This window comes from Patagioenas fasciata, chromosome 20, assembly GCF_037038585.1.
Source record: "Patagioenas fasciata isolate bPatFas1 chromosome 20, bPatFas1.hap1, whole genome shotgun sequence".
Classification (NCBI taxonomy): Eukaryota; Metazoa; Chordata; class Aves; order Columbiformes; family Columbidae; genus Patagioenas; species Patagioenas fasciata.
The window spans coordinates 7,493,640-7,515,534 of NC_092539.1; the positions used below are offsets into that span (position 1 = coordinate 7,493,640).

At 49.8% G+C, this 21,895-nt stretch overlaps 2 protein-coding genes across 3 annotated transcripts in view; both read left to right on the forward strand.

Annotated features, from left to right (window-relative positions):
* The first annotated feature begins 453 nt into the window (after nt 1-453).
* Nucleotides 454-12,747, forward strand: AIF1L (allograft inflammatory factor 1 like). Its single transcript, XM_065854126.2, has 5 exons — nt 454-779; nt 5,261-5,327; nt 8,219-8,260; nt 9,403-9,565; nt 11,223-12,747. The coding sequence occupies exons 1-5, from the start codon at nt 702-704 to the stop codon at nt 11,308-11,310; spliced, it is 438 nt and encodes a 145-aa protein (XP_065710198.1). The 5' UTR covers nt 454-701; the 3' UTR covers nt 11,311-12,747.
* A 1,828-nt stretch (nt 12,748-14,575) lies between these two features.
* NUP214 (nucleoporin 214) overlaps nt 14,576-21,895 on the forward strand; it is a 39,327-nt gene continuing 32,007 nt past the window's right edge. For both annotated transcript variants that reach the window (XM_071817517.1, XM_065853863.2), the window contains exons 1-10: nt 14,576-14,695; nt 16,189-16,384; nt 16,759-16,910; nt 17,176-17,380; nt 17,834-17,904; nt 18,235-18,298; nt 18,646-18,749; nt 19,302-19,408; nt 20,029-20,095; nt 20,677-20,800. In XM_071817517.1, coding sequence (XP_071673618.1) covers nt 14,654-14,695; nt 16,189-16,384; nt 16,759-16,910; nt 17,176-17,380; nt 17,834-17,904; nt 18,235-18,298; nt 18,646-18,749; nt 19,302-19,408; nt 20,029-20,095; nt 20,677-20,800 — 1,132 coding nt within the window. In that variant the 5' untranslated portion in view covers nt 14,576-14,653. The remainder of the gene's footprint in view (nt 14,696-16,188; nt 16,385-16,758; nt 16,911-17,175; nt 17,381-17,833; nt 17,905-18,234; nt 18,299-18,645; nt 18,750-19,301; nt 19,409-20,028; nt 20,096-20,676; nt 20,801-21,895) is intronic.

Below are 21,895 nucleotides of genomic sequence, written 5' to 3' on the forward strand. Positions count from 1 at the left end.
TGCAGATGGCTCTGGGGTGGTGTGGGGCACTTGTCTGACAATTCTACTAAAAAAACCTCACCTTAGTACAGGTCTTTAATAAGAAGGTGTCTAGCTGAGATTGTGGGGGGAATGAGGGAGCTGAGTGCCACGACCCATATTAGATCCTGGACAGGACGTGCATCAGCTTTGGTCCTGTCTGTCCTGCGCTGCATGTCTTGTCCTGCTGCTCACGCTCCAGCGCTCACCCAGCACCGAGTTGCAAGCGGTTGTGCTTTATCACACCCCAGAGCTGCTCCCAAACAGCAGCTTGCAAACCTGCCACCGGAATCCGTGCTCGGTGCCCGAGTGGGGTGCACCTGCACCGGGGTGGCTCCGGAGGGGGTCCGGGGGGTGTTCCGGGGGCCGCAGCCGCTGTGCGCGGCGCCAGAGGGAGCCTGACCCTTCCCTTCCCATCCCGCCGCGGGCTCGGCCGCTGCTTCCCCCGCCTCACTCCGGACCTCGCAGTTCTCCAGCAAGACCCGACCGAGCGGCTGCACCCCGCGGGTACCCGGTTTACATCCCCCGGGAGGAGCAGCCCGGAGCGGGGCGGGGGCCGTCAGCCGCCGTTTCTCGGCAGGGAAGGGGTTACCGGGGGGGGGCGGAGGTCCCGCACCACCCGCCCCGCCCGGCCCTGCCCACCCCTATTTAAAGCGGCGGCGGGCGCGGGGCGGCTTTGGGAGATGGCGGTTCCGCGCCGGCCGAGCGGTGGGGGGCTGCGGCGGGCCCCGCAGGACGGGCGGCTGGAGGAGATCAACAAGGTGGGGCCAGGATCACCCCCCCACGACCAGAGCCGAGGCGGGGCAGCCCCGCGGGGACCGGTCGGGGGGCTCCGAGGGGCGGGATGGGGATGGGGGCGGCAGCGCCGGGGCTGAGCCGGTGCCCGGCGGGATGGGAGTTGTGGCGGTGCCGGGCGGGGGAGAGCAGAGAGAAGGCAGGGGGACCTGCCCCCTCTTCAGCCTGTGGCCCCCTGGGAGGGAAATCCGGTTGGAGGAGGCGGTGGCTCTGCGGGGGTTTGCTCTCCAGCCCCTCTGCCCGGGGTGCTCCCCTCGCAGGCTGCTCTTTCCCCTCCTGCGACAGCCCGGGCAGGTCTGGGGGGCGGTGGGTGCTCAGGGTCCCGCTGCCACGGAAGTCCCCTTGGGAACGTGCTCCAGCAAGAACAGGAGTTATTGTTCTTCCCTCCACTGTATTGAGCACTTCAGTCTCTTCTCCTACCAGTGAGGAGCGTCTGCTGCTCAGAAGAGCTGACTCAAGCCTTTCTAGTTTTTGATTGCAGTGGGTGAATGGGGAGCCCAGGATGGTTGGGTGTCCCACAGGCCTTGGGCCGGGGGAACAGTAGCTCCTGGATTAGTACAAAGTACGCTGGGCTGCGTGCCCTTCATGCCGGGGTCAGGCAAGGTCCTTTCCCGGAGCTTTGGGCTTGCCCTGTCCCTTGCTTGGCATGGCCTGTGGGGGCAGCTCCATTGGCATCCCTCCCAGCCCAGAGCTGTTCTGAAGGTGAAAAAAAGTTTTTAACCTTGAAACCATAAACGATGGGATTTCTAGGATCATTTCTAGGTGGGCTTGGTGGTCACTTGTTGATATAGCCAGTGGCCCCTTGGTGTTACAGGTGCAGAAATTAAAGAGCTGCATGAGATGAGAGCCTGGAAGAGATGGTGGGCTTGCCTTGCCCTCACATTATCTGGGCCGTGAAAAGTGCCAATATGTTCCTTCAGGCAGGGCTGAGGTGGTGGAGGTGGAGTTTATGTAGGTCACTGGGAAGGGAATTGGATTATTAGAAACTAGGAGGTGCTGCAGTAGAATAAGAGCAATTGGCTAAAAAGGAGCCTCTGAAACATGCCATGGGCAGGCAGCACAACCTGTGCCAAGGAGGCATGTCAATGGCTCTCAGTATGTCCCACATGGCCAAGGTGGAGCTGACCCTCGAGTTGGGGGAGGAGGGAAGTGTGTTGTACCTATTGCTGCAGTTTCTGCTGCTGCAGCAGAGCTGTCCCCAGCATCACTCGGGCACAGGGTGTGTGTGTGATCCTTCAGCTGTAGGACTGAGGCTGGGAAGCTGCTGCTGAAGTGCAGCTGCTGTGCCCTAGGGCTGGGGGTTCTTCCTCCCATGCTCCTGTCCTTCCCCAAAGCAGCCATCACTTCTGCCAGGCATTTTCTCTGGGTGAGGTTTGGGTCACAAAAATGAAACAAGCTATGTAACTTCCCACTGACAGAGGTTAGAGCTGCTTGTTCGTGTCCTGGCTGCCCTGTGTGTTGGCTCAGTGCTAGGAGAGGGGATTTGAGCAGCTAGAAATCAAGCTGTGGATAGCACGGGCAGCAGCTGCCCACAGATCCGGAGCAGCCGTTGTGCTGCAGCAGTTCTGGGCAGCAAACCCTGGTCCGCTGTTCTTTGCTCGCTCTGCACAGCAGCACTGAGAGAGTTTGCAGCGAGTGTGTAGTGCAGCAACTCACACCTCCCCCTGACACAGCTGACAGGTAAACCTGGGCCGATACTATGGCTAGAGCCAGGGAGGGGGTTTCCCAAGCCCTGAAGAGCCCCAGGCGTAAAGTGCTCCTAATAAAACCTATCATCAGGCCAAATTCTTATCAGGCTTAGTTTCATTGTCTCATCCTAACACTTTGTTCCCTCCCAGCCCTGTTTTCCTGGCTGGTTTCTACCCCAGAGGTCTCACTGGGATAAGGGTCTTTGGCAGGCAGCATCCTAAATGCACATGTGCTTCTGAAGGACTAGTACTGAATTTTGTCTTTTCCAGCCTGAAACACTCCTCTGGGATCCCCTCTTGGCCGTTCCCCTCTTCCTGGGAAATGGCAATCACATTGTTCAGCCTCGTGCATCAAGGTGGCAAGTCTAATCCAGCACAGATTAGTTTCAACCTAGTTTTACCCTCTAATGCGCTGGGCCACGGGGACAGAATTCAGCCTGCCAGAGAGCAGGTACCTGCTTTCACATCCAGGGTTGGCACGAGCATCCCTCAGCCCAGCCCCAGCATGTGGGGTGGTTGGCGTCAAGCACTTTAACAGCCCAGTGAGAGCTTGGCCTCCTGGTTGGAGATGCCTTTTTGGAAAGGGAAGAAGGATCTGGCTTTGCTCAGGTGGTCTTGCAGGTAGCTGGGACTTGTGTGGCTGAATTTATTGGCTTAGAAAAGTCTTCTGTTCAGGGCAGGAGTGGGGGAGAGGCTGTGGCTTAGTAAGCAGTCCTTATTAATAGAACATGCCTCTTAAAATGGAAGATTTAGCAAAGGGCTTGAGGAGGAACTTCAACTACTCCGCTGAGTCTGAGTCACTGGCCCTGGGGACTAAATTCCTGTGTGCTATTGTGAGTGTTTGCCTTATCGAAGTGGTAGCCCAGTTTGCATACAATATAGAGGGTGGAATGCCTTTGAAATATGCTGCCCTGTTGCTTCCTTCGGTTGTGAGCAGAGCTGTGACACCGGTGGGCTGCCCAATTCCCCTCCAGTTGAAATGCAAGAGGACTGGGTGCCAGGTGTGTGCACAGTGTCACCCATCCGGCTCTTGGACCCCTGGGCATGTGTCCCTCAGCCATCCTGTGCAGATGTAGTATTCTATTCCCTTCAGTCTTCACGGTTTCTGTGCTGTTTCTTGCTCCTGAAGCAATACTGCGCTCTGCTCTCATATCCCCTGTTCTGCTGGTAGGTGCAAACTGCTGCTTCTGCAGGAATGAAGCTGTGACCTGGTGGCCAGGAGATGCTCTGGCCCTGTTTTTGTTCTCAGGGATGTTTGGCAGGTTCCTTCTACAGGGTCCGTTCAGTGGTGATGGCAGTAGGTAACATGACTCTCTGGTGACTTCTGCTGTTGGCTGAGCCCAGGTCTCAAAGCTGAATTGGGCCCTTTGTGTTAGGCTGGCAAATGATACCCCTGGGTAGAAATAATTTGAGATAAATGAAGTTGGTAAAGGAGAGTGAAAGAAGGAACTGGGAACATGGCTTTTCACCACAGTTCTCAATTTGAGTTGGTGTCCATGGTGATAAGGGAAGTCTGTGTCACTCTGGTTTAGGGGACACAGTCTCTGATGTCCTATCTGGAGTCTGTGAGATGGGAGGAGGGGATGGCAGTCACTTCTGTCCTAGCTGCCCTCCTACAAAACCTTAGTTTAGCTGCACATAAGGAACTTGCCAAAGCGGTGGTTACCTGGCAGTGAAGGTTTGAGGCATTTGCACATTTGGGTTCCTGATGGCTATGGGGACCTTCTGCAGTTCTGATGCCTCAGTGTCAGCAAATGGGGCTTCTTTTGGGTGAGGGGGCCTGTCTCATTTATCACAAATTATGCTGCCCCAGTACCACCAGAGACCCTACTATCTTGGGAACCCACTCCTGCTTTCCCTGTGAGGAATAGATGCCCAGAGTTGGGAACAGCCTCAGCCCTCTATCCATTCTAACCCCTGGAGGGGTTTTCTCCAGGACAGGCAGTGCACAAACTGTGCAGATGTTAATGATTTCTGCGCTGAAGAATGCAGTGGTGTTGCTGAACACAGACCAAGCCCTGACGCTGCGCTGGGCTGGCTGGGGCTGGGCGGTGTGGGAGGGCAGAGACGGGACTGAGCCCCGCTGCTCGCAGCTGTGGTCGTTGTTGCTGGCAGGGCAGAGCAGCAGAGCTGGCTGTGCGAGTCCTGCTCTGTTCGCTCCGGTACCTGAAGGCTTTTCAGGTGGGGCCAGGGACAAGTGACCAGAACTGACGCAGGATTTTCCTCTCCAGCCTGAGCAGTGTGGGGGCAGAAATGAATAGGCACTTTGAGAGTGGGTGTCTGTTCCTTTCCGCAAAATACCTGTCCTCTTTTGGTTCCATGGTGTTCTGCAGACTTTGACTGTTCTATTTGCTAGCCCTCAAAGTTATCCAGGAGTTTGAAAACTCTGAGATCAGAGTGTGTTTTGCAAGCAATAGGAGCCCTTGCTGGGAAAAGGTGCCTGATGCACGTGCTGTGCGTGCTGAAGCAGAGATATGGGGAGCTGAAACCTTGGGTGCAAGAAAAGGGGATTTCATGCAGTTATTCCAAAGGCACCTGAGGTCCAGTCCTCCCTCAAGATGTTGGTGGGAAATGGAGACACCAGATGCATTCCCCTTGCACTGCAGTGTTAATGACAAGGTGTGGAGGGATTCAAACCATTTTCAAGCCTCCTGCCACTGTTGCTCAGATGTGGCTCTCTGGGAATTGTGTAGATCTTCTGGATAATGCTGAATTCATACATGCCCTCTACAGTGTTTTAACTTTTTTTTCCGTTTAAGGAATTTCTCTGTGACCCAAAGTTCAGCGATGAAGAAGATCTGGAGGAGAAGTTGGCAGTGTTCAAAGGTACGAACCAGCGGGTTCCTGTGTCCTTTCGGCCTGACTATTTGCTCTGAACAGATTATTTGCCTCAGCACTTGGATTGTACCAGCCTGAGCTTCTCTGCCAAATACAAGTGACCGAGCTGGGACAGATGGATGGATGGATGCCTCCCCATTGCTTGTGGGACTCAGTGAAACTCCCTGGAGAAGTGGTTTTCCCACATGAATCGTTGTGCTTGGTGAGGCAGGGACGTGTCACCCTGCAGCCATCCTGCCTGGCAGCTGCTGGTACTGCAAAACCTGCTGTGAGGACAAAACCCCGGGGAGCAACAGGAGGACAGTTCCTGTGTAGATACCCAGACAAGCTAGCTGGTGTAATGCACAGTGCAGTAGCTGGACTATTTTTTTAAGTGAGGAGAACCTCTTCCCGCAGTGCAGAGGTCTCAGCTGCTTGCTGGAGGAGTTGGGGCCTTTCTCACCCCACAAGTTTCTTTGGTTTGATCTGATCCTTTCCAAGCCCCTTGATACCAGAAGCAGTAGCATGTCTCTAGTCCTGGCCAAAGCCTAAGGAGGGTGGGCTGACAGTTTTGGGGCTTACGTTTGGGCTGTTTGCTGGGATGGGGGATAGAGAAAGAGCTTAAAAGCCTGGAGTCCTCTGGAGCTTGTCCCCAAAGTGGTTACAGGACAAGATTTGGCAGGGCTGTTCTGGGTGCCTCCGCTTTCATTCCAAGCAGTGGCTGAAGGCAGTTGAGAAAACATGCCCTCTGCGTCACACTGCCCGCGAGGTTTGTCCTCAGCCTGGCTCTAACCAAATACAGCCTGACCTTGCTTTCATTTCAGGCGTTGTCCGCTATTTCCCTTTGAATTTTGGCTTTGCAATCCAGCGTGGCTGGGGTTTTGTGATCCCTTACCCTGCCGAGAACAGAGGAGCCTCCTGTGCTCTCTGTAATTTTTCTGTTGTCTTTTGTATGCCTCTGGCTTTTGGCTGCAGCCCCACATTATTTTTTCCCATCACAATTGGGGCTCTTCAAACATTGCAACTGTATGTCACAGGCTCAGAATTCCCTGTAATGAGAGCCTTTGGCATCTCCTCATGAGTTTGCCTCCGTGGCCTGTCCCGCTCTCCAACGCCTCCTCCAACAATCGGCTCATTGTGTGATGATGACGGGGGGAGCATTTCTTCTCTGTCCTTCCCGCTGCCCTCCCCGGCTGGGGAGCCCCTGTCCAGTGTTTGTGTAAATGCATTTGTGTGGGGAGGGATTGCATAGTTTTGCCCCACTGAATCCCCGCAGCTGGGATGGGAGGGAAAGATGAATGTGCGAGCTGAGGCGTAGAGCATGATGATGTAAAGCTGCCTCTATTCTCGGCGCTTTTGACAAAGTGTCAGCTGAGAAGAAAAGAAAACATGTGCTGGGCAGAGACACAGCAGAGTGGGGTTTATGTCCCCGAACGCATGCTGGGGTGCCTGACCCCCGCCCAGGGAGGGAGCAGCTCATTTGCACAAGGTCATTCCAGAGGGGCAGTGTGTGGAGAGACAGTTCCACATCAAGCATTGCTTTGGCCCCTAGGCACATGTGAGAGCCCTGTTTTCATCCAGGATTGGTTGCTTAATGCTTGACGGGAGATGTTTGTTTCTGCCTGAAGCACAAACAGCTTTGGTTTGCACGTGGTATTGCTGTAGGTCTGCCCTGTTCAGCTCACAACAGCAGCAACCCACCAGGTGAAGACACGCTGAGCTATTCCTCTGCCCATCGGTCCAGCTAACCCGGGACTTTCCTTCAGAAACACAGGTCCTCAGAAGGATATGATGTGCAAAATATCCCCTCTTCCCTTAAATTAACCTGCCACTTCTCTGTTCACACTCATCTGTTTGCTGGTGTCCCTGGAGCAGAGGCAAAAGGGCTTTTTCCCTCTGGGGAAAGGAGCAGCCTGGGAGCTCTCACTCAGTTTGAGTCCCCCAAGGCTGTTGTGGGGAGCATGAACTGCAGGGCAAGCAGAGATTTCTGCAGCTCACTGTGGATGGATGGTGGCAGCAGGCATCTTGCTCTTCTCATTTAGCAGAACTGAGATGATGGGGGGCCCCCTGCGGCGCTGGGAGCTCTATGGTCTGTAAGACAGACAAATCCTTGCCTGAAGAGCTTAAAGTCTAAATGGGGAACAGCCTGCAAGGGGGGTAGGAAGCACCAGGTGTGCCACTTCAAAGGTCAGAAGCAGCACAGGACTGAAATCCTGATTTTTCTGACTCAAATCAGTGCTCTGTCTGTTACGGCATGCCAGCTTTCGTCTTGCAAAGCTAACCAGAACTTCTTGAGCTGGCTCTGCCTTTCTCTGGGGATGCCGGAATTGCCCGATTCAGCAATGTTTGACAGCAGGCTGGAAGAGCAAACAGCCTGCTCTAGCATAACTGTTCTGGGGATGCTCTTGTCTCTGACCTCTTGATGTGGTCCTTGAGCATCTCTGCTGGCAGGTGCTGCTCTGGCAGCAGTGGAGTCTGTCCCTGGCTATTGCAGGCAACCACGCCATTTAATCCCCCTCCTAATCCGATCAAGCTTCATTTTGGGAGTGCTCAGTGTTTTGTTTTCCTTGTTACTCCTCCTGGGAGGCTGTTCCAGAGCTTTGTTTTTCTGGCTGGAAACCTCTTAACGTTATTCATGGCTAGCTGATACCTTGTTCTCATGCCAGTGTTTTCCTTCAGCTTAAATGAAAAGCAGCCACAATTAAAGAGCACTTAACTCTAGAGCCTTGGAATTGAGATAAGGGTGCTAAAACCAGGTCTTGTGATGGTCTTCCTCTTTGAACTGTATATCAATCTTATCCCCTCATCTTTTAATTCATTGCTCTAAGCAGGCAGTGCTCCAAAGCCCTGTGTACCCCCTGCTCCAGCATCCTGCTAACTCACTTCTGTGTCTCTTCCAGAGAAGTACATGGAGTTTGACCTGAACAACCAAGGGGAGATTGGTGAGTGACTCAGGGGTGCTGGGCTGAAAGAGCAACAGCCTGCTGAGGTGATATCTGCTGCTCTATTTGCTGTTTCCCTCTGTACCGGCGTTGCTGAGGAGGAAAATCCGTGGGCTGCTCCTGTGTCCAGCCTCGTTGGCTCTTGATTCCCAGCCACGGGTTTCCTTGGCTCTCCAGCCCCTGCCTCTCAGTTTAGGCTTTCCTCACCTACTTCAAGATCTAAGCTCTTTTTTGTTGTCTTCCTCAGTCTCTGCTTAGCTCCTTCACTTCTCTCTGCTCTAAATGCCTTTTATTTTCTTCTACCTTTTACTCCACTGAAGCTGCCCTCTCCATGCTCAGCAGTTCCTGAAGCTGCAGGGCTCGGGCAGTCCTGGGTTTTGCTGGCTTGAGGCAGAAGCTGAATGAAACCATGAGCACTTCTAGTGCAGAGAAGCTCTTTGCTTTGCTGGGAGGGGAGCAGAGGGAAGCAGGGGACTTGGGTGTGAGTCTGGCTCAGCTGAGCAGCCCTGGTTTGAGCCCAGAAAGCACCAATTACATAAAAATCCAGCCTTCTGCAGACCTGGAATGCACACTGAAGTGTAATCACTTGCATGCTGTGCTGTAGCAGGAGGCTGCTGCCTTGTTCCCTTCCTCCACCAGTTCCCCAGCTGAAGTAAAGCCTGCGGGGAGCTGGAGGAAGCCTGACTCAGGGCTGCGCTGCCTTTCCGGGAGGGAAGGGGCCGAAGGTTGCAAAGCAATGGAAGGAAATGGCCTGTGGTACTGGGCAGGGGCACCCACTCCCCACAGCTTATTTGTCTCTGGCTTTAACTCCCGCGGTGCTTCCCTCTTCCCCATCCTTTTGATTCTTGGCACCATGCTCTGAGCTGGAGAGCAGTGTCACCACCTGTCTCTGGAGCACTTGGAGACTTGTCCCTTTTCTGTGTGCATGGTGCTTTTATTTTGAGCTGCACAAATGGGAAGGGCTGCCCTGTACTGGGCTCTACTGGAAAGCCTCTCTTGGCTTCAGCAACAGCTTTAGTGCTTTCAGCCCCTGAGTCTGCAGGTGAGGTGGTCTGAGGTGGGAACTCATGCCTATGTCCCTTGGGTTGGTCTGTGCTCCATGTGGCCACTTCACAGCAGCACCACTTGCCTTGCTCTTGCAGATTTGATGTCTGTCAAAAGGATGATGGAGAAGATGGGGGCTCCAAAGACCCACCTCGAACTGAAGAAGATGATCTCTGAGGTGACTGGAGGGGTTAGTGAGACCATCTCGTACCAGGACTTTGTCAACGTGATGCTTGGGAAACGCTCTGCTGTGCTGAAACTGTGAGTGTCCCTGGGCGGGGGGAGCGAGGGACATGCAGGACCTGAGCTGGTACACTGGGGAGCAGAAGCTGTTCTGCCTGGTGGACGTGGAGCTGTGCCTGCTTGGTGTTTGCAGAGGGGAGACCAGGACCCTTGTGAAGGGGAATTTGCAAAGGGACATGAGAGGGTGTATAACGCCGTGTCTGGGCTGCACAGGGTGTGTTAGCACAGCCTTCCTCCCACGTGCGCTGTGCAGGGCGATTCTTTAGTGCATTCTTCCCCTTTCCTGAGGGCGTGCAGGCTCTCAGCACTGCAGGACTTCTTCCTTTCTCTTCCCTGTGGCTTTGGAGACATTGGCTTCCCCTGTGAATGGTGGCAGGGCTTGAGTGGCACATGACGGTCCTGCCAACACCAGCAGTGCTGTCTCCTGTTTCCCACAGTATGCTCCCACCGTGCCCGATTTTGGAGGGATAAGGCAGTAGATGGAGACAGGATGCATAATTGAAACAGCTGGCTTGTGCTGGGAGAGGTTTTCTGCAGTACAGGCTGCCAGCACCAGCCTCCCACGGCCCCTCTGCCCCCTCAACAGGGCTCTGAAAGTCCTGCTGTAACAAACTGCTTCCCAACACTTGCTTGGCTCCATCCCCACCCCATTGAAGCCTGACTTCTCCTTTCACAGCCACAGAGGCTGGCCCTGCTTTTGTGTCTGTAACCACCATGAATAGGAGCTGCTCCTCTCCGTCCCCCCTTTCCCCTTTTTGGACACGGCTTTAGCAGCACAGCCGTTTTCAGGGCAGGCTGGGGGGAAGGATCCTGCACCCACCTCTCACATGGTCCCTCCAAGCTGGTACATGTTTGGCGATGAGTTTTATCTCTCCCCACTGAGTGCCATGTGTCTGCATGTTGGGATGCTCACTTGAGCACACACACTTCTCACATCCCTGTTCCTCTGTTCTTTCTCCATGGACGCAGGCTGAGCCTGCAGCCTGTCCCACATCTTCCATCCTTCCTCCCAACTGCAGCAGTTTTCACAGACGGGTCCCTTCTCTTGTTAACAGACACCCTATTGTCTGTTGCACTCTTTAGAGCAGGAGCAGAAATGTAAAACTCGCCCCAAGAGCAGTGCAGTCCTTTGATCCAGCGGGGCAGCTGGCATTCCCAGCGTAGCTGCCGTCCTCAGGGAGGAAGACAGTGCTGGTGGTTGCAAAATGCTTGAGATTCTTCCAGCCTGTGCATTGCTCCTTGTCTCTGCCTTTTTTCCCGGCTGTAACTGCTGTCACTTGCTTGGTGTTGGCTTTTGAATGCTCTGCTGTGTGGCAATGTACAAGGTGGGCCAGGGAGGGTATTTGCTTTTAGACATCAGGAGCACTTAGCGTGCATTGTGTACCTGGGGGATTTTGGAAGTGGCTGTCTAAATAAAACGTGCTAATCCTCAGGGTTCTGAGAGGGAAAACCAGCAGAGGCTTTGGGAACTCGCTCCTGGAAGCTGCTGGAAAAGCCAAGCTGCCTGCCGGGCTGGCAGCACTGCCCTCTGATGGCTTTGTCCCCTCTGTTAATTATCGGCTGCACTTTGCATAGAAAGCTGATAAAATAATTCAGCAGATAATCCCACCCCCACAATTAGGGGTAAAGATGCACCTGCTTTTTTTTCAGTGGTATTTTTTGTTGTGTTTTGCAGGGTCATGATGTTTGAAGGAAAAGCCAACGAAAGCAACCCAAAACCTTCTGGTCCACCTCCAGAGCGAGACATAGCCAGCCTCCCTTGAAGAGGACAGGCTGAAATATTGGCACTGTTTGCTTTGCTGGTCTGTAACAGAGGTTACCTCCGCTTTGTTACTTTTCACTGTGGACAGTTCTAGTTTTCAACTAACCTGCCTTAGAGGAACAGCAAGGGAAGCTGGAGACCCCCAGCTCATGTCTTTCTGCTGCATCCCGTAGCCAACTTGATTTGTTAGACAGCAGCTGTAGCGCCAAGTGTAATGTAAGACCAAAAAAAATCCTGTGATCTTACTCTTTCCTCTGCCCTTCCTGCACTTCTCAGACAGGGAGCCGCTTTCCTCCCGGTGTATGGATTCAGAGCTGTGCTTGTCATGACAAGTGCTGTGCTGCCAGATATTGAGCATTTCTCTAGTACAGCCCATTCATGGGTGCAAAGAAAGTGCCTTCTCTGCTCCATCCTGTGCTTCCTGGCTTTGGACTAGTTCTTCCCCTCCCGACCCCACCAAAACACATCAGGCTCCCACCTCCATGACTTAGTCGTGTGCTGGGTGGATGCGGGAAGGTGCGTGGACACCAGAGATCTGCCTGTGGGGCGTTTCAGTTGGAGGTGGTGACAGTGTTTGTCTGTCCTTTCCATGGATTTGTCCTGCAGCCAGATCTCGGTGGGTCCAACACCAGCCGCTGCACATGAGGGTGGTTAAAGCTCCCTGAGGGACACCCTTCCTGATAAATCTGTACTTGGATCTGATGGTGAGCGTGACGTCTGAACGGGCGGTTGTCTGTCCTGTCTGTTGGTGTGGAAACAAGCCTGCTGTGACGTTTGCAGCCCTGCAGGAAAGCCCAGGGTGAAATCAAAACCTTTGGGTGAAGGAAGCTGCATGACCCAACTTGGAAGGACCTTTGAAGGTCCCTTCCAACCCAAGTTACTTTATTCTGAACTGTGAGCCCATTCAGAGCGGGATCTGTCCTCACGCAGCCGCTCTGTCCCTCTGAGTTCTGCAGACATCCCATTTGTGTTTCAGCTTGGTCCCTTGTGACTCTCGGGGACACTGCCCTCATGGATAAGCCCTCGAGTCTGCAAAATAAGAATGGTTTAAGTGTGGAGTGTGAGCTGGGATCCAGATGTAGCTGGGACTGTGGTATCCACATGTGGGTTACTGTGGTGATTCTCACTCTGTACACTTTCTGGAATCCAGATGTTTGCTCTTTGCGCTTTCCCTACTCTTTTCTTAAATGATCTTGGCAGCTTTTAACTTTTTTTTTAATCATGGTTTAATAAATAATTTTTATAAAGGAAAGACAGATGATTAACTCTACTAGGCTGATCGTTCCTGCCAAAGGCTGCAGTTTTAAATAAAAAAAACCCAACATTCTTACTACTGTTTGCATGAAAACCAAAATTGTAATGGAGAGGAAAAAATTAAGAGCAAAAGCAGCACCAGTCTACTTCAAAGACTGAAAATAAATCTCCTGAAGCTCCACAATGTGTCAGTGTATTTAGTTTAGCTCCTCTGAAGCTTGGTCCATATGATTGGTTGCAGATTAAGTGAGCTGGCTTCCAAGTCTGTTAATATAAACCTTTAAATAGATCCTAGAGATAAGTGTGGGCTGTCTTGATCTGATCTTTATCTGTAATAACTGACTGAATGCCATGGAGTTTGGGTTATGAAAAGCAGCGGCCGCCTCCTGAAAGCTGGTGGGTTGTTTTTGTTTTTGTTTTTTTTTTGTCTTACTGAAAGCAAGCAGGTGATGCTGCTTGTTTTAAGTAATAATTTATCAAGAGCAGATTCTTGTAATGCTTCTCTTGAAAAGTGCTGGTTTTTGGGTGGTGGTGGACTTTTTGTGGTCTGGGTTTGGTTGTGTTTTTCTTCACCCTGTCTGCACATGAAGCGATTGCCTGAGGTTCTTATCTGATGTGAGTTATCAAAATGCAGACCAGGGTTCCTGGGGGAATGGCTGGGTGCACTTATTCCATCTGTTCCTCAAAAGGACAGAATTGCCCTCAGATCAGAGCCCTGTGTCTGCTTTATGCTGCCTGGCAGCCTCTGGGAATGCACCTGCTTTTCCGTGCTGTGTTAAAGCCATTGTTCAGTTAGAAAATAAAGGGAGCACATTACATGAGGGAAATTTGGATAAGAGTTGCCACACACAGTTTAGGTCACTGCCCAAAGCCATCACTGCTTTTGTCTCTGTGGAAATCCCCCTCCTTCTGGTCCTGGAAAAGACAAGCACAACCTGTTAGAGCTGGAAACTGCCTTTCTCAGGGTGTCCTTGTCCCCACATGGCTAAGTGCTAAGGTGACACCCCCCCTGTGCTGGCACAGTGTGATGGCTGAACCCTCTGAAATTGAGACAGGAGGGGGCAAGGAAAGAAATCCTGCTGTGAGTGGGGAAACACCTCCTCCTGCTCACATTTCCAGCTCGGCTGCACACAACCAGAGGTGTATGGAACTGTGTGGTCCTGCTGCAGCCCAGGCTGATGGAGCAGGAGCTGCTTAGAGCTGCAGAGCCGCTGGACTTCTGCTGTGGAGAAAATGTGGCAGCCCCTTCCCAAGGGCTGACGGGCAGTGTGGAGCAGCTGTTCACCAGCCCCACTGTGGCACAGCCAGGAAAGTCCACAAGTAAAGAAATTTCTAAACCCAGAGTTTTCAGATTTCTGTTTCCAAAGGTTATATACATGCAGGCCATACATACTCTTTCATTTCCAGGAAATCCTTGACATATCTATCACATTTCTTGGAATCATTTAGCACAGGTAAATGTCCACACTGCATGTCCAATGATCTCGTGATCTTTTGAGGGTTGCAGGAGGAAGAAAGTGTCGTCTTCATGTTGTCCTTGGACTGAACTCATGTCCTGGGCATTTGCAGTTCCTTTGTTACCCAACTTGCAGCCACACAGTCTGAACCGGTTCCTGCCCTGCTTTTGTCCCTTTATCCCCTCAGAGCAAGCGCCTTGTCCTTCAGCCCTCTCCTGCTTGTCCTAACAAACACCATTCCTGTGACCTAACACCTAATAAACACCTGAAGTCTACCAAACTTACTTTTATTAACTTATTTCTATCACCTCAGGACCCCCGAGTGCAGCCACCGCCACCGAGGCAGACCCCTGCCTCACAACATAACGAACCAAGGGGTTATTAAACACATCCGCTTGCCAAGCAGCCTCCTCCGCCGCCGGGGTGCCGTTTATCGCCCCGTTCTCCAGCCCCGGGGGGACCCGGCGCCGCTGCAGCTGTGACACAGCGCTGCCCGCTGGAGGACTCAGGCCACCGCGCAGCATAGAGAGCTGCAGGCTAGAGCGGCCGCGCCGGAAGCGGAAGTGAGCGCACTGGCGGGCGCGCGGGGGTTTCCCGGCCGTGTCGCAGGACCGCGGGGCCGGTGGTGGCGCCATGGGGGACGATATGGACGTGATCCCCGAGCGGGAGATGAAGGTGAGGGGCGGGAAAGAGCGGGGGCACTCTGAAGGGCAGCCCCTGGTGATGAGGGGGTGGCAGGCGGTTTGGCTCGGGCTGGTTTAGGCCGGGAGGGGATGACAGGCCGTGGGGGGGGGTCGTCTGGGGCCGTGACGGGAACGGGGCTTGGGGAGGACTTGTCCTGGGCCGTGAGGAGTGGCGGGCTGTGGGAGAGACTTGACTTGGGCTGTTGGGCTGGCAGGCCGGTGGCGGGGGCATTTCCGGGGATCCTTGTGAAGCACCGGAGGAGTTTTCAGCAGAGTCCGGTACCAGCCTGTGGAGTGGAAGAGAGAGGAGATGGCGCGGTCTGTGGTGAGGGAGGGCTTGGTAACACCCGGGGAGGGAGAGGCACAGTGTGCCAGTTGGAGGAACTTTATTTTGGGAGAGGAGTGATGTGTTTCCCAGACCTGTCAGTGTGTCTTGTGCTGGGAATCTCCTGCTTTGGGGCACAGCATGTGTGATTGTTGCCTATGGGACAGTGTAAAGGGGAGTCTTGCTGTGTGGTGCCAGCCAAACCCATCCCTGTGTCTCCAAAGTTTTGCTGCGAGGCTTTATAAATGAGGACACAGGGTTCAGATTCCTGTAGCCCAGGTGGATCTTCCTGCAGCTGCTTTCTGCTCAGGCATCTTCAAAAACAAGAGACTTCAACTGTTTGTTTTGCAGAAGGTTCCGAGTTGCCGCAGCCTTCTCAGGTTGCAGGAATGTACTTATTCAGTGCTTTGGCAATAACTTGGAAATAAAACTGAGGTGGTTGATTTGAGTTACTGGCGTTCAATCCAGTGCACCATTCAACAATTGGCGCCTTGGGAAGAGACTCATTCCTAAGGGGAACCTCAGGTTTTCCATGCTGGTAGTGCAACTGCTGTTTCTTAATTCAGTCTGTGGTTTGGGAGTTTTTATCCGTTGCTCTGCTTTTCTCTTCCTCCTTTTACAAAAGGACAATGTAAATTATGAGATAAATGAATGCAAAAAGCCCAGGTCTGTTTATACAAAGTAATTGCTGGGAGTGGGTGGAAGGAATAACTGTATCTGTTCTGTGTGTCATTAGTTACAGAAGCAAACAAAGATGCATCTAAGCAGGTATGTGCTTTGTAGCTTTAAGGCAACAGGGTTTTTTCAGTTGTGTTTTATCTCTGCTTTGTTCCCTTCTCTTTCTTTTCGCTACCCACTGGCTGGGTTTGGTGTGTTTCTGAGAGGGTTAGATGTCCTGGACAGATTCAACTCCTACAAGTTTTGTGAAAATAGGCTGCTGAGTAGAAGAAAGATTGAGCCAATGAAAAAATTGATGTGTGATCTTAGTGTTTAGATGAGACAGAAAACGTGATGGGATGACCAGTGGGTGTGGACTCTGCCTTGGCAGGTGTTTTGTATTTCTTGTGGAGAAACTTTGCAACTTGCTGTCTAGAGAAACTGAAGTAAACCATCCTCTGCATGAGCATGTGTACAGCTGCTTCCCAACTCTCTCACAACAGGATTTTCAGTTCAGAGCACTGAAGAAGGTCCGTATCTTCGATGCTCCTGATGATCTTCCCAAAGAACGCTCCAGCCTCCTTGCAGTGTCTAACAAATATGGGCTGGTCTTTGCTGGTGGAGGAACCAGTCTGCAAATCTTTCACACCAAAAATCTTCTCATGCAGAACCAGCTGGGAGAAGATCCCAATAAAATCGGTAAGAGATGTCTCATGGTCTTTCCGGAGACAGCTTTGTATGGGCTTTTCTGATCTGATAGTTGTTGGGAACACATCACTGAGGTGCTGCTGTTCAGGCATCGTTCAGGTTTGGTCACCTGTACTTATTTTTCCTTCAGGTTACTGAAGAAGGGAAGTGGAATTTTCTTAGGAATTTGGCAACTCTTGAGACTGTATTGATAGAGATGAAGGGAGTTGCTTTCACTCAGTTTTTCTATGTTAGCTTTGAGAGCCGCTGTTAATAAGACTGGTGATTTTTGCATAAACTTGTTCTAATGCTGTTATTTTACAAGAAGAGTTATTGCTATTTAAATTAATCCCATTTATTCTATCTTCCCTTTTTTGTGTTTTAAGTGGAGAATGTTCAGAGTACCTTAGTTCCCATGAAGTTTCCCGTGCAGCACCTGGCTCTGAACTGTGATAATCTCACACTGTCTGTCTGTATGATGTCCAGTGAGATCGGTTCCTTCATTGGCTTTTTTGATGTCCGCACTTTCTTAAATCAGGTAAAACATGTACGAAGTGGGTTTGCTTTTTGGTTTGATTTGGGTTTTTTTTCAGAACATAGCAGGAGGAGAGACATAGCTTGGGTGGGACTTTCTCTCTGTGGGAGGTAACTTGTAAAGGAATTGTTCAGTAAACTCAATCTGCTTGTTATATTTATCAGTCGTTACTGTATAGGAGCGTCAAAATTGCTTTGAATTATGACTTTAGGAGAACTTGGTTTTGTGCTCAGCTTTGACTGTCTCAAGTATTTGTCTTTTCTAAAAGACAAAACAGCAGAAACGTGCATTTGCGTATCACAAACTGGCCAAGGACGCGGGAAGTGCAGCGATGGTCAACGACCTGAAGTGGAACCCTGCCAGCCCTGCCATGGTGGCCATCTGCCTGTCCGACGGCAGCATCTCCGTCCTGCAGGTCACGGACTCTGTGAAAGTGTACGCCACGCTGCCGTCCTCTGTCGCCGTTACATCTGGTGAGTGGCAGCCCCGGATAGAGAAGTGAAGATAGCTGTTCAAAGGCTGTTTGTCTCAAGAGGAGGTTTCTCTAAAAAAATTCTCAAAAAGGGAGTATTTAAACTCCCTAAGACTTGGAAAAATGTCTTACACTGTATCTGCTCTTTCCCAGTTGATTGGGTGAGCTGCATCTTGTGGATTAATCAAATGTGTTCACCTGTGGTTTGTGCTGCCTCAGGCTTGACTGTCATTTCCAAGGAAGTATGCAAATAAGACTTGTCATCGGTTGTGTTTTGATCTGTGCAGTCTTGCATTCTCTGTGACTGAGTGAACCCCTGCTTATGTATTTCAGATTCATGCTATTTTCCAAGGGGAAAAATTGTGGTTTTAAATTGTTGGTCCTCCTGCTTTTGTGGGGCATTGTAACTCTCCAGTTCCTTAGTGCTAACAAAATTGTCTTTCTTTTTGCGTAGTGTGTTGGAGCCCAAAGGGAAAACAACTGGCTGTAGGGAGGCAAAATGGCACCGTGGTGCAATATCTGCCTGTAAGTGTTGTTGCTAGTAAAGTTTTATGTCTGCTGACTAGTTTGCTTTATTTTCTTTGCATCGCAAACTACAGAATTTAGTCAGGTGGCACATGGTGTGAGCCATGTGAAGCTGCCCAACCCGTCTGGTAAATATTAAAGGGTTTTAGACCAATGCTGGGTTTAAGATTTGCACCTGCCGCTTAAATGTTATGGTTTCAGAGTGGCATGTGGTGAATGTTAAAGAGTGGGTGAGTTGCTCTAAACCAGTTGTCTGGGCTTTCTGCAAACCTTGCAATTGACTTTGTTTGGTGCATTTTTCTTTGAATTTAAGGGTAGTTTTATTTTCAGAATCTACAGGAGAAGAAAGTAATCCCTTGTCCTCCCTTTTATGACTCAGACAATCCTGTTAAAGGTACATATTTTTATTTCTTCTTTTAAAATACTATTACTCATTCCTCCTCATGTTGTGTTTAGTTATAACCGTACTAGTGTCCTATGCTAGTTACATAATTGCAGTGTGGTTTTTTTCATTCGTTTCATTTGGATATGCTAAAACATCATCCATGTTTGAAAACACTAGCGTTGTGTTTTGCCTATGATATCATCAAGCAAATAAAATACATTCTTTTGGTTAGTGTTTGAAATTTCTGGGGTCACACAGTTTTTGTCCCTAATAAGATTGATGTTCTGCAGACAGATCATTAAAAGGAAATACCCTGAAGTGTTCCTGACTGAGGTATTTGTTTCCTTCTCTTTCAGTTTTGGACGTCCTGTGGATTGGCACGTATGTTTTTACTATTGTGTATGCAGCGGCTGATGGGACGCTGGAAACGCCTCCGGAAGTGGTCGTAGCCATATTGCCTGTAAGTACCAGCAAGTCACAATAACAGAAGTGTTTGTTGCTTGTTTTTAACCTGTTTATTACAATGACAACTTGCTCTTATTCACATTGGCATCATGTAGGATTTGAGTTTGGTACTTCTGTGAATTGTGGGTTTGGGGGGACTGAGTGGAGGTCATATCCACTTGAAGGCCGATCAGTAACCTGTTCTCTGCCAACATCAAATTGGGAACACTTTGGAAGAAAACCTTGCCTGATGTAGAGTCCTGATACATATTTTTGTTTAGGTTAGGGAGATTTTTAAGCCTGATGGTATGCTCTTATTTAGTATCAGGTTATTAATTGCTGAGGGTGTTGTGAGATCTAAACTTCTTGGTAAACTCTTTATTGTCCCTTTTTCTTTTGGAGGAGAGTTTGGGTTTGATTACTTTGTTCTTTATTTTCAAGTGGTCTCATGATGCTGGTTCTCTCTTGAAGTGTGTGGCAATTATTGGTGTACTCTGATACAGTCGTATTTATGGGAGATTACTTGATTTCTGCATTGGAAGGTAAATTACCAATGTTGGTCTTACAGAAAAAGGAAGAGAAGCGACCAGAGAAGTTTGTGAATTTCATGGAGCCTTGCTACGGGAGCTGCACAGAGAGACAGCATCATTACTTCCTCAACTATGTTGAGGAATGGTGAGTGGCAGGAATCACGGCACAGCCTTCGCCTTGTTCTGCGTGTCTGAGTGCTCAGCGCTTCTCAGTTGTTGTGTTCCTCTCTTTTGTAAACTATATCTAACTTGAATATGAGGTGAATGAAATTGTTATTTAGAAAATGCTTTGTGGAAGTACAGCTAATTTCTCCTGCAAATGTTATCTCTGTGCCAACATACCGATCTGTCTTGTGAGAATACTTATTATTCTTTAAAATCTGTCATAACCATTTCCCTTGAGATTGTAAGTCATAGATTGGGTAAAGCATGAACTTTTCTCCCTTCATTGTGTATCTGTGTGAAGAAGCTGCTTCTAACTTTTCTACTGCCTGACTTGGACCATAATTATTTATGATGATACGGTGGCTGTCAAATCACTGGTTGGCAAAGAGTTTCAACCCCTGTTGACAAGTTTTAAAGAAAAAAAAGTTCCAGAGTGGTGTAGCGAATCGTATTTCCGTCATCTTGGGAGGAAATGTCAGTTCCATATTGTAAATTGTATTCCTTGTTACAAATTTGTATAGATGATAAAGAATTGTGGAACTGGGGACCTTGCCTTGGATCCTCATATTGGTTTTAACCCACTTGTGTCCATGCTTACAGGGATCTGGTTCTGGCAGCTTCGGCAGCTTCCACAGAAGTCAGCATTCTTGCCAGGCAGGGGGATCAGGTAATGTTTTTTTTCCTGTTGCATTTGTCCATATGTACCTTCCATTTCTAGAAAATCTAGGCAAGTATAACCTGTGTAAGAGCTGAAATACAGAGGTGGTATATTTGAAAACAAACAAGCAAACAGCAGCCCAAAGCCAAAAAAAAAAAAACCTTTCTTTTTACATCTGAGTTGTACAGAAGCTTGATTCATAGATGAATGAGAGATTCGAGTGACGCAAAAGGATAAACTGAAACACAGTGTGTTGTGGACCAAGCGCCAGAAATCTATTTTTTCATTATTCACTTGGCAGTCTCAAAATTAGGTCCAACTCACTATAATAAAGTGATACATGTGAGGTCATTAATTGAAGTTAAACATTAAAACTGTGTGACCTCACTTAACTCTGACGTGCAATGACGTGTGAGAAATCATACACAAATCTGTGAAGAGCCCTGATGTTGTTTGTTAATCTGATGAATTTAAGTACATGCTCTCTAGCTTTTTGTGCAGTCTTATCTTTCTATTGTAGTGGTCTAGAGTTCTGAGGAAGGCCGACCGCATGAAAACAGAAGTCAAAATAATAGCCTTACTTTTTGCAGAACTGGGAATCGTGGGTTTTGGAGGACTCCAGCAGAGCAGAACTTCCTGTGACAGACAAGAGTGATGACACTCTGCCTGTTGGCGTTGCTGTAGATTACACCAGTAACATGCCCATCCCAATCAGTAAGTCCTGTTAGTCTTTCTTGGGGAATAGTCCAATAATAGCAATATGTGAGAGATTTTTGAGGGGCAGCCTGGTTATCAGGGATTGTTCTGAAAGGGAGACTGACAGAGAATCCATCCTGCCTTTTCATACCAAGCCCACAGCACATGTGGGCTTACTTCTGTGTAAGGCTTCAAATGGCAAAGTGTTAAATAAAATACAGTCCTTCCTCAAATTTTTTGGCAGCCTGGGATACTGCACTAGCAGACATGGCAAACAAAGCACCTGAGTTATGTCTGTGTTTCACAGAGCTGGGATAACAGTGAGTTTAAAGGAGTCATATTCTAGCACCGGGGATTTCGGACAGCCTGGGAGGTTTTCTTTCTTCTTGTAGCTTATGTCGTTTTGCAGAACTGTTTTGTATGGAGTACATTTGTGCTGATCTGAAGGAAAAGTGGGTTAGTTTCAAAGCCAGAAAAAAAAAACAGAGATCATGGAGGTGAATGCATAGGTTTTAATTCTGCATTAAAGCATGGGGCCTGCACTGACTGAACCCTGCTGTGCTCTACATCTCCCCAGTTCCATTATTGCTGTACCTTCTGTGCTGCCTGAAGGCTCTTCAAAGCACCTTGTCAGAGGCTGAAGCTGAAGCTACATTTGAGCTATTGTGTTGTACCTTAGTGAATTCTGAATACTCTCCCTTGAAACCCAGAGACAGATTGAAATAGAGATGCCTTCAGGCAGAGTCGAAGGTACTGCAGTCAGGAGTTCCTGAAGAGCACAGGAGGGTGCCGATTAACTGAGAACTTTACCTGGATGAAAACCTACAGAAGGGAATTGAGGTCAACCTTTGTACTTGAATGAAAAATGGATTTTGAAGCATTTTCTCTCTTAATCTGTACAGTTATTGGATTAAGAAATCTGTCAGGGCAGCTTTTTTAAGACCAAGTTGTGCTGCCTTAGAGTTTTTAGAAAGGTTTTTGGAGAAGCCTTTTGCGCGTTCTCTGTGCTCTCACAGGCTGCAATCAGCTTGATTTTAGCTGCACGCTAATTGGCTTTGCAGTTAACAGCAAGTTTGGATTTCAAAGAAACCTCATTTGTTCTAGAGCTTGTTC

Excerpts from the sequence above, each read along its gene's own strand:
- AIF1L (XM_065854126.2), top strand. The coding sequence starts at position 702 with ATGGCGGTTCCGCGCCGGCCGAGCGGTGGGGGGCTGCGGCGGGCCCCG. Across the intron at positions 780-5,260 it reads GGCTGGAGGAGATCAACAAG|GAATTTCTCTGTGACCCAAA; the intron begins GTGGGGCCAGGA and ends TTTCCGTTTAAG. Across the intron at positions 5,328-8,218 it reads GAAGTTGGCAGTGTTCAAAG|AGAAGTACATGGAGTTTGAC; the intron begins GTACGAACCAGC and ends TGTCTCTTCCAG.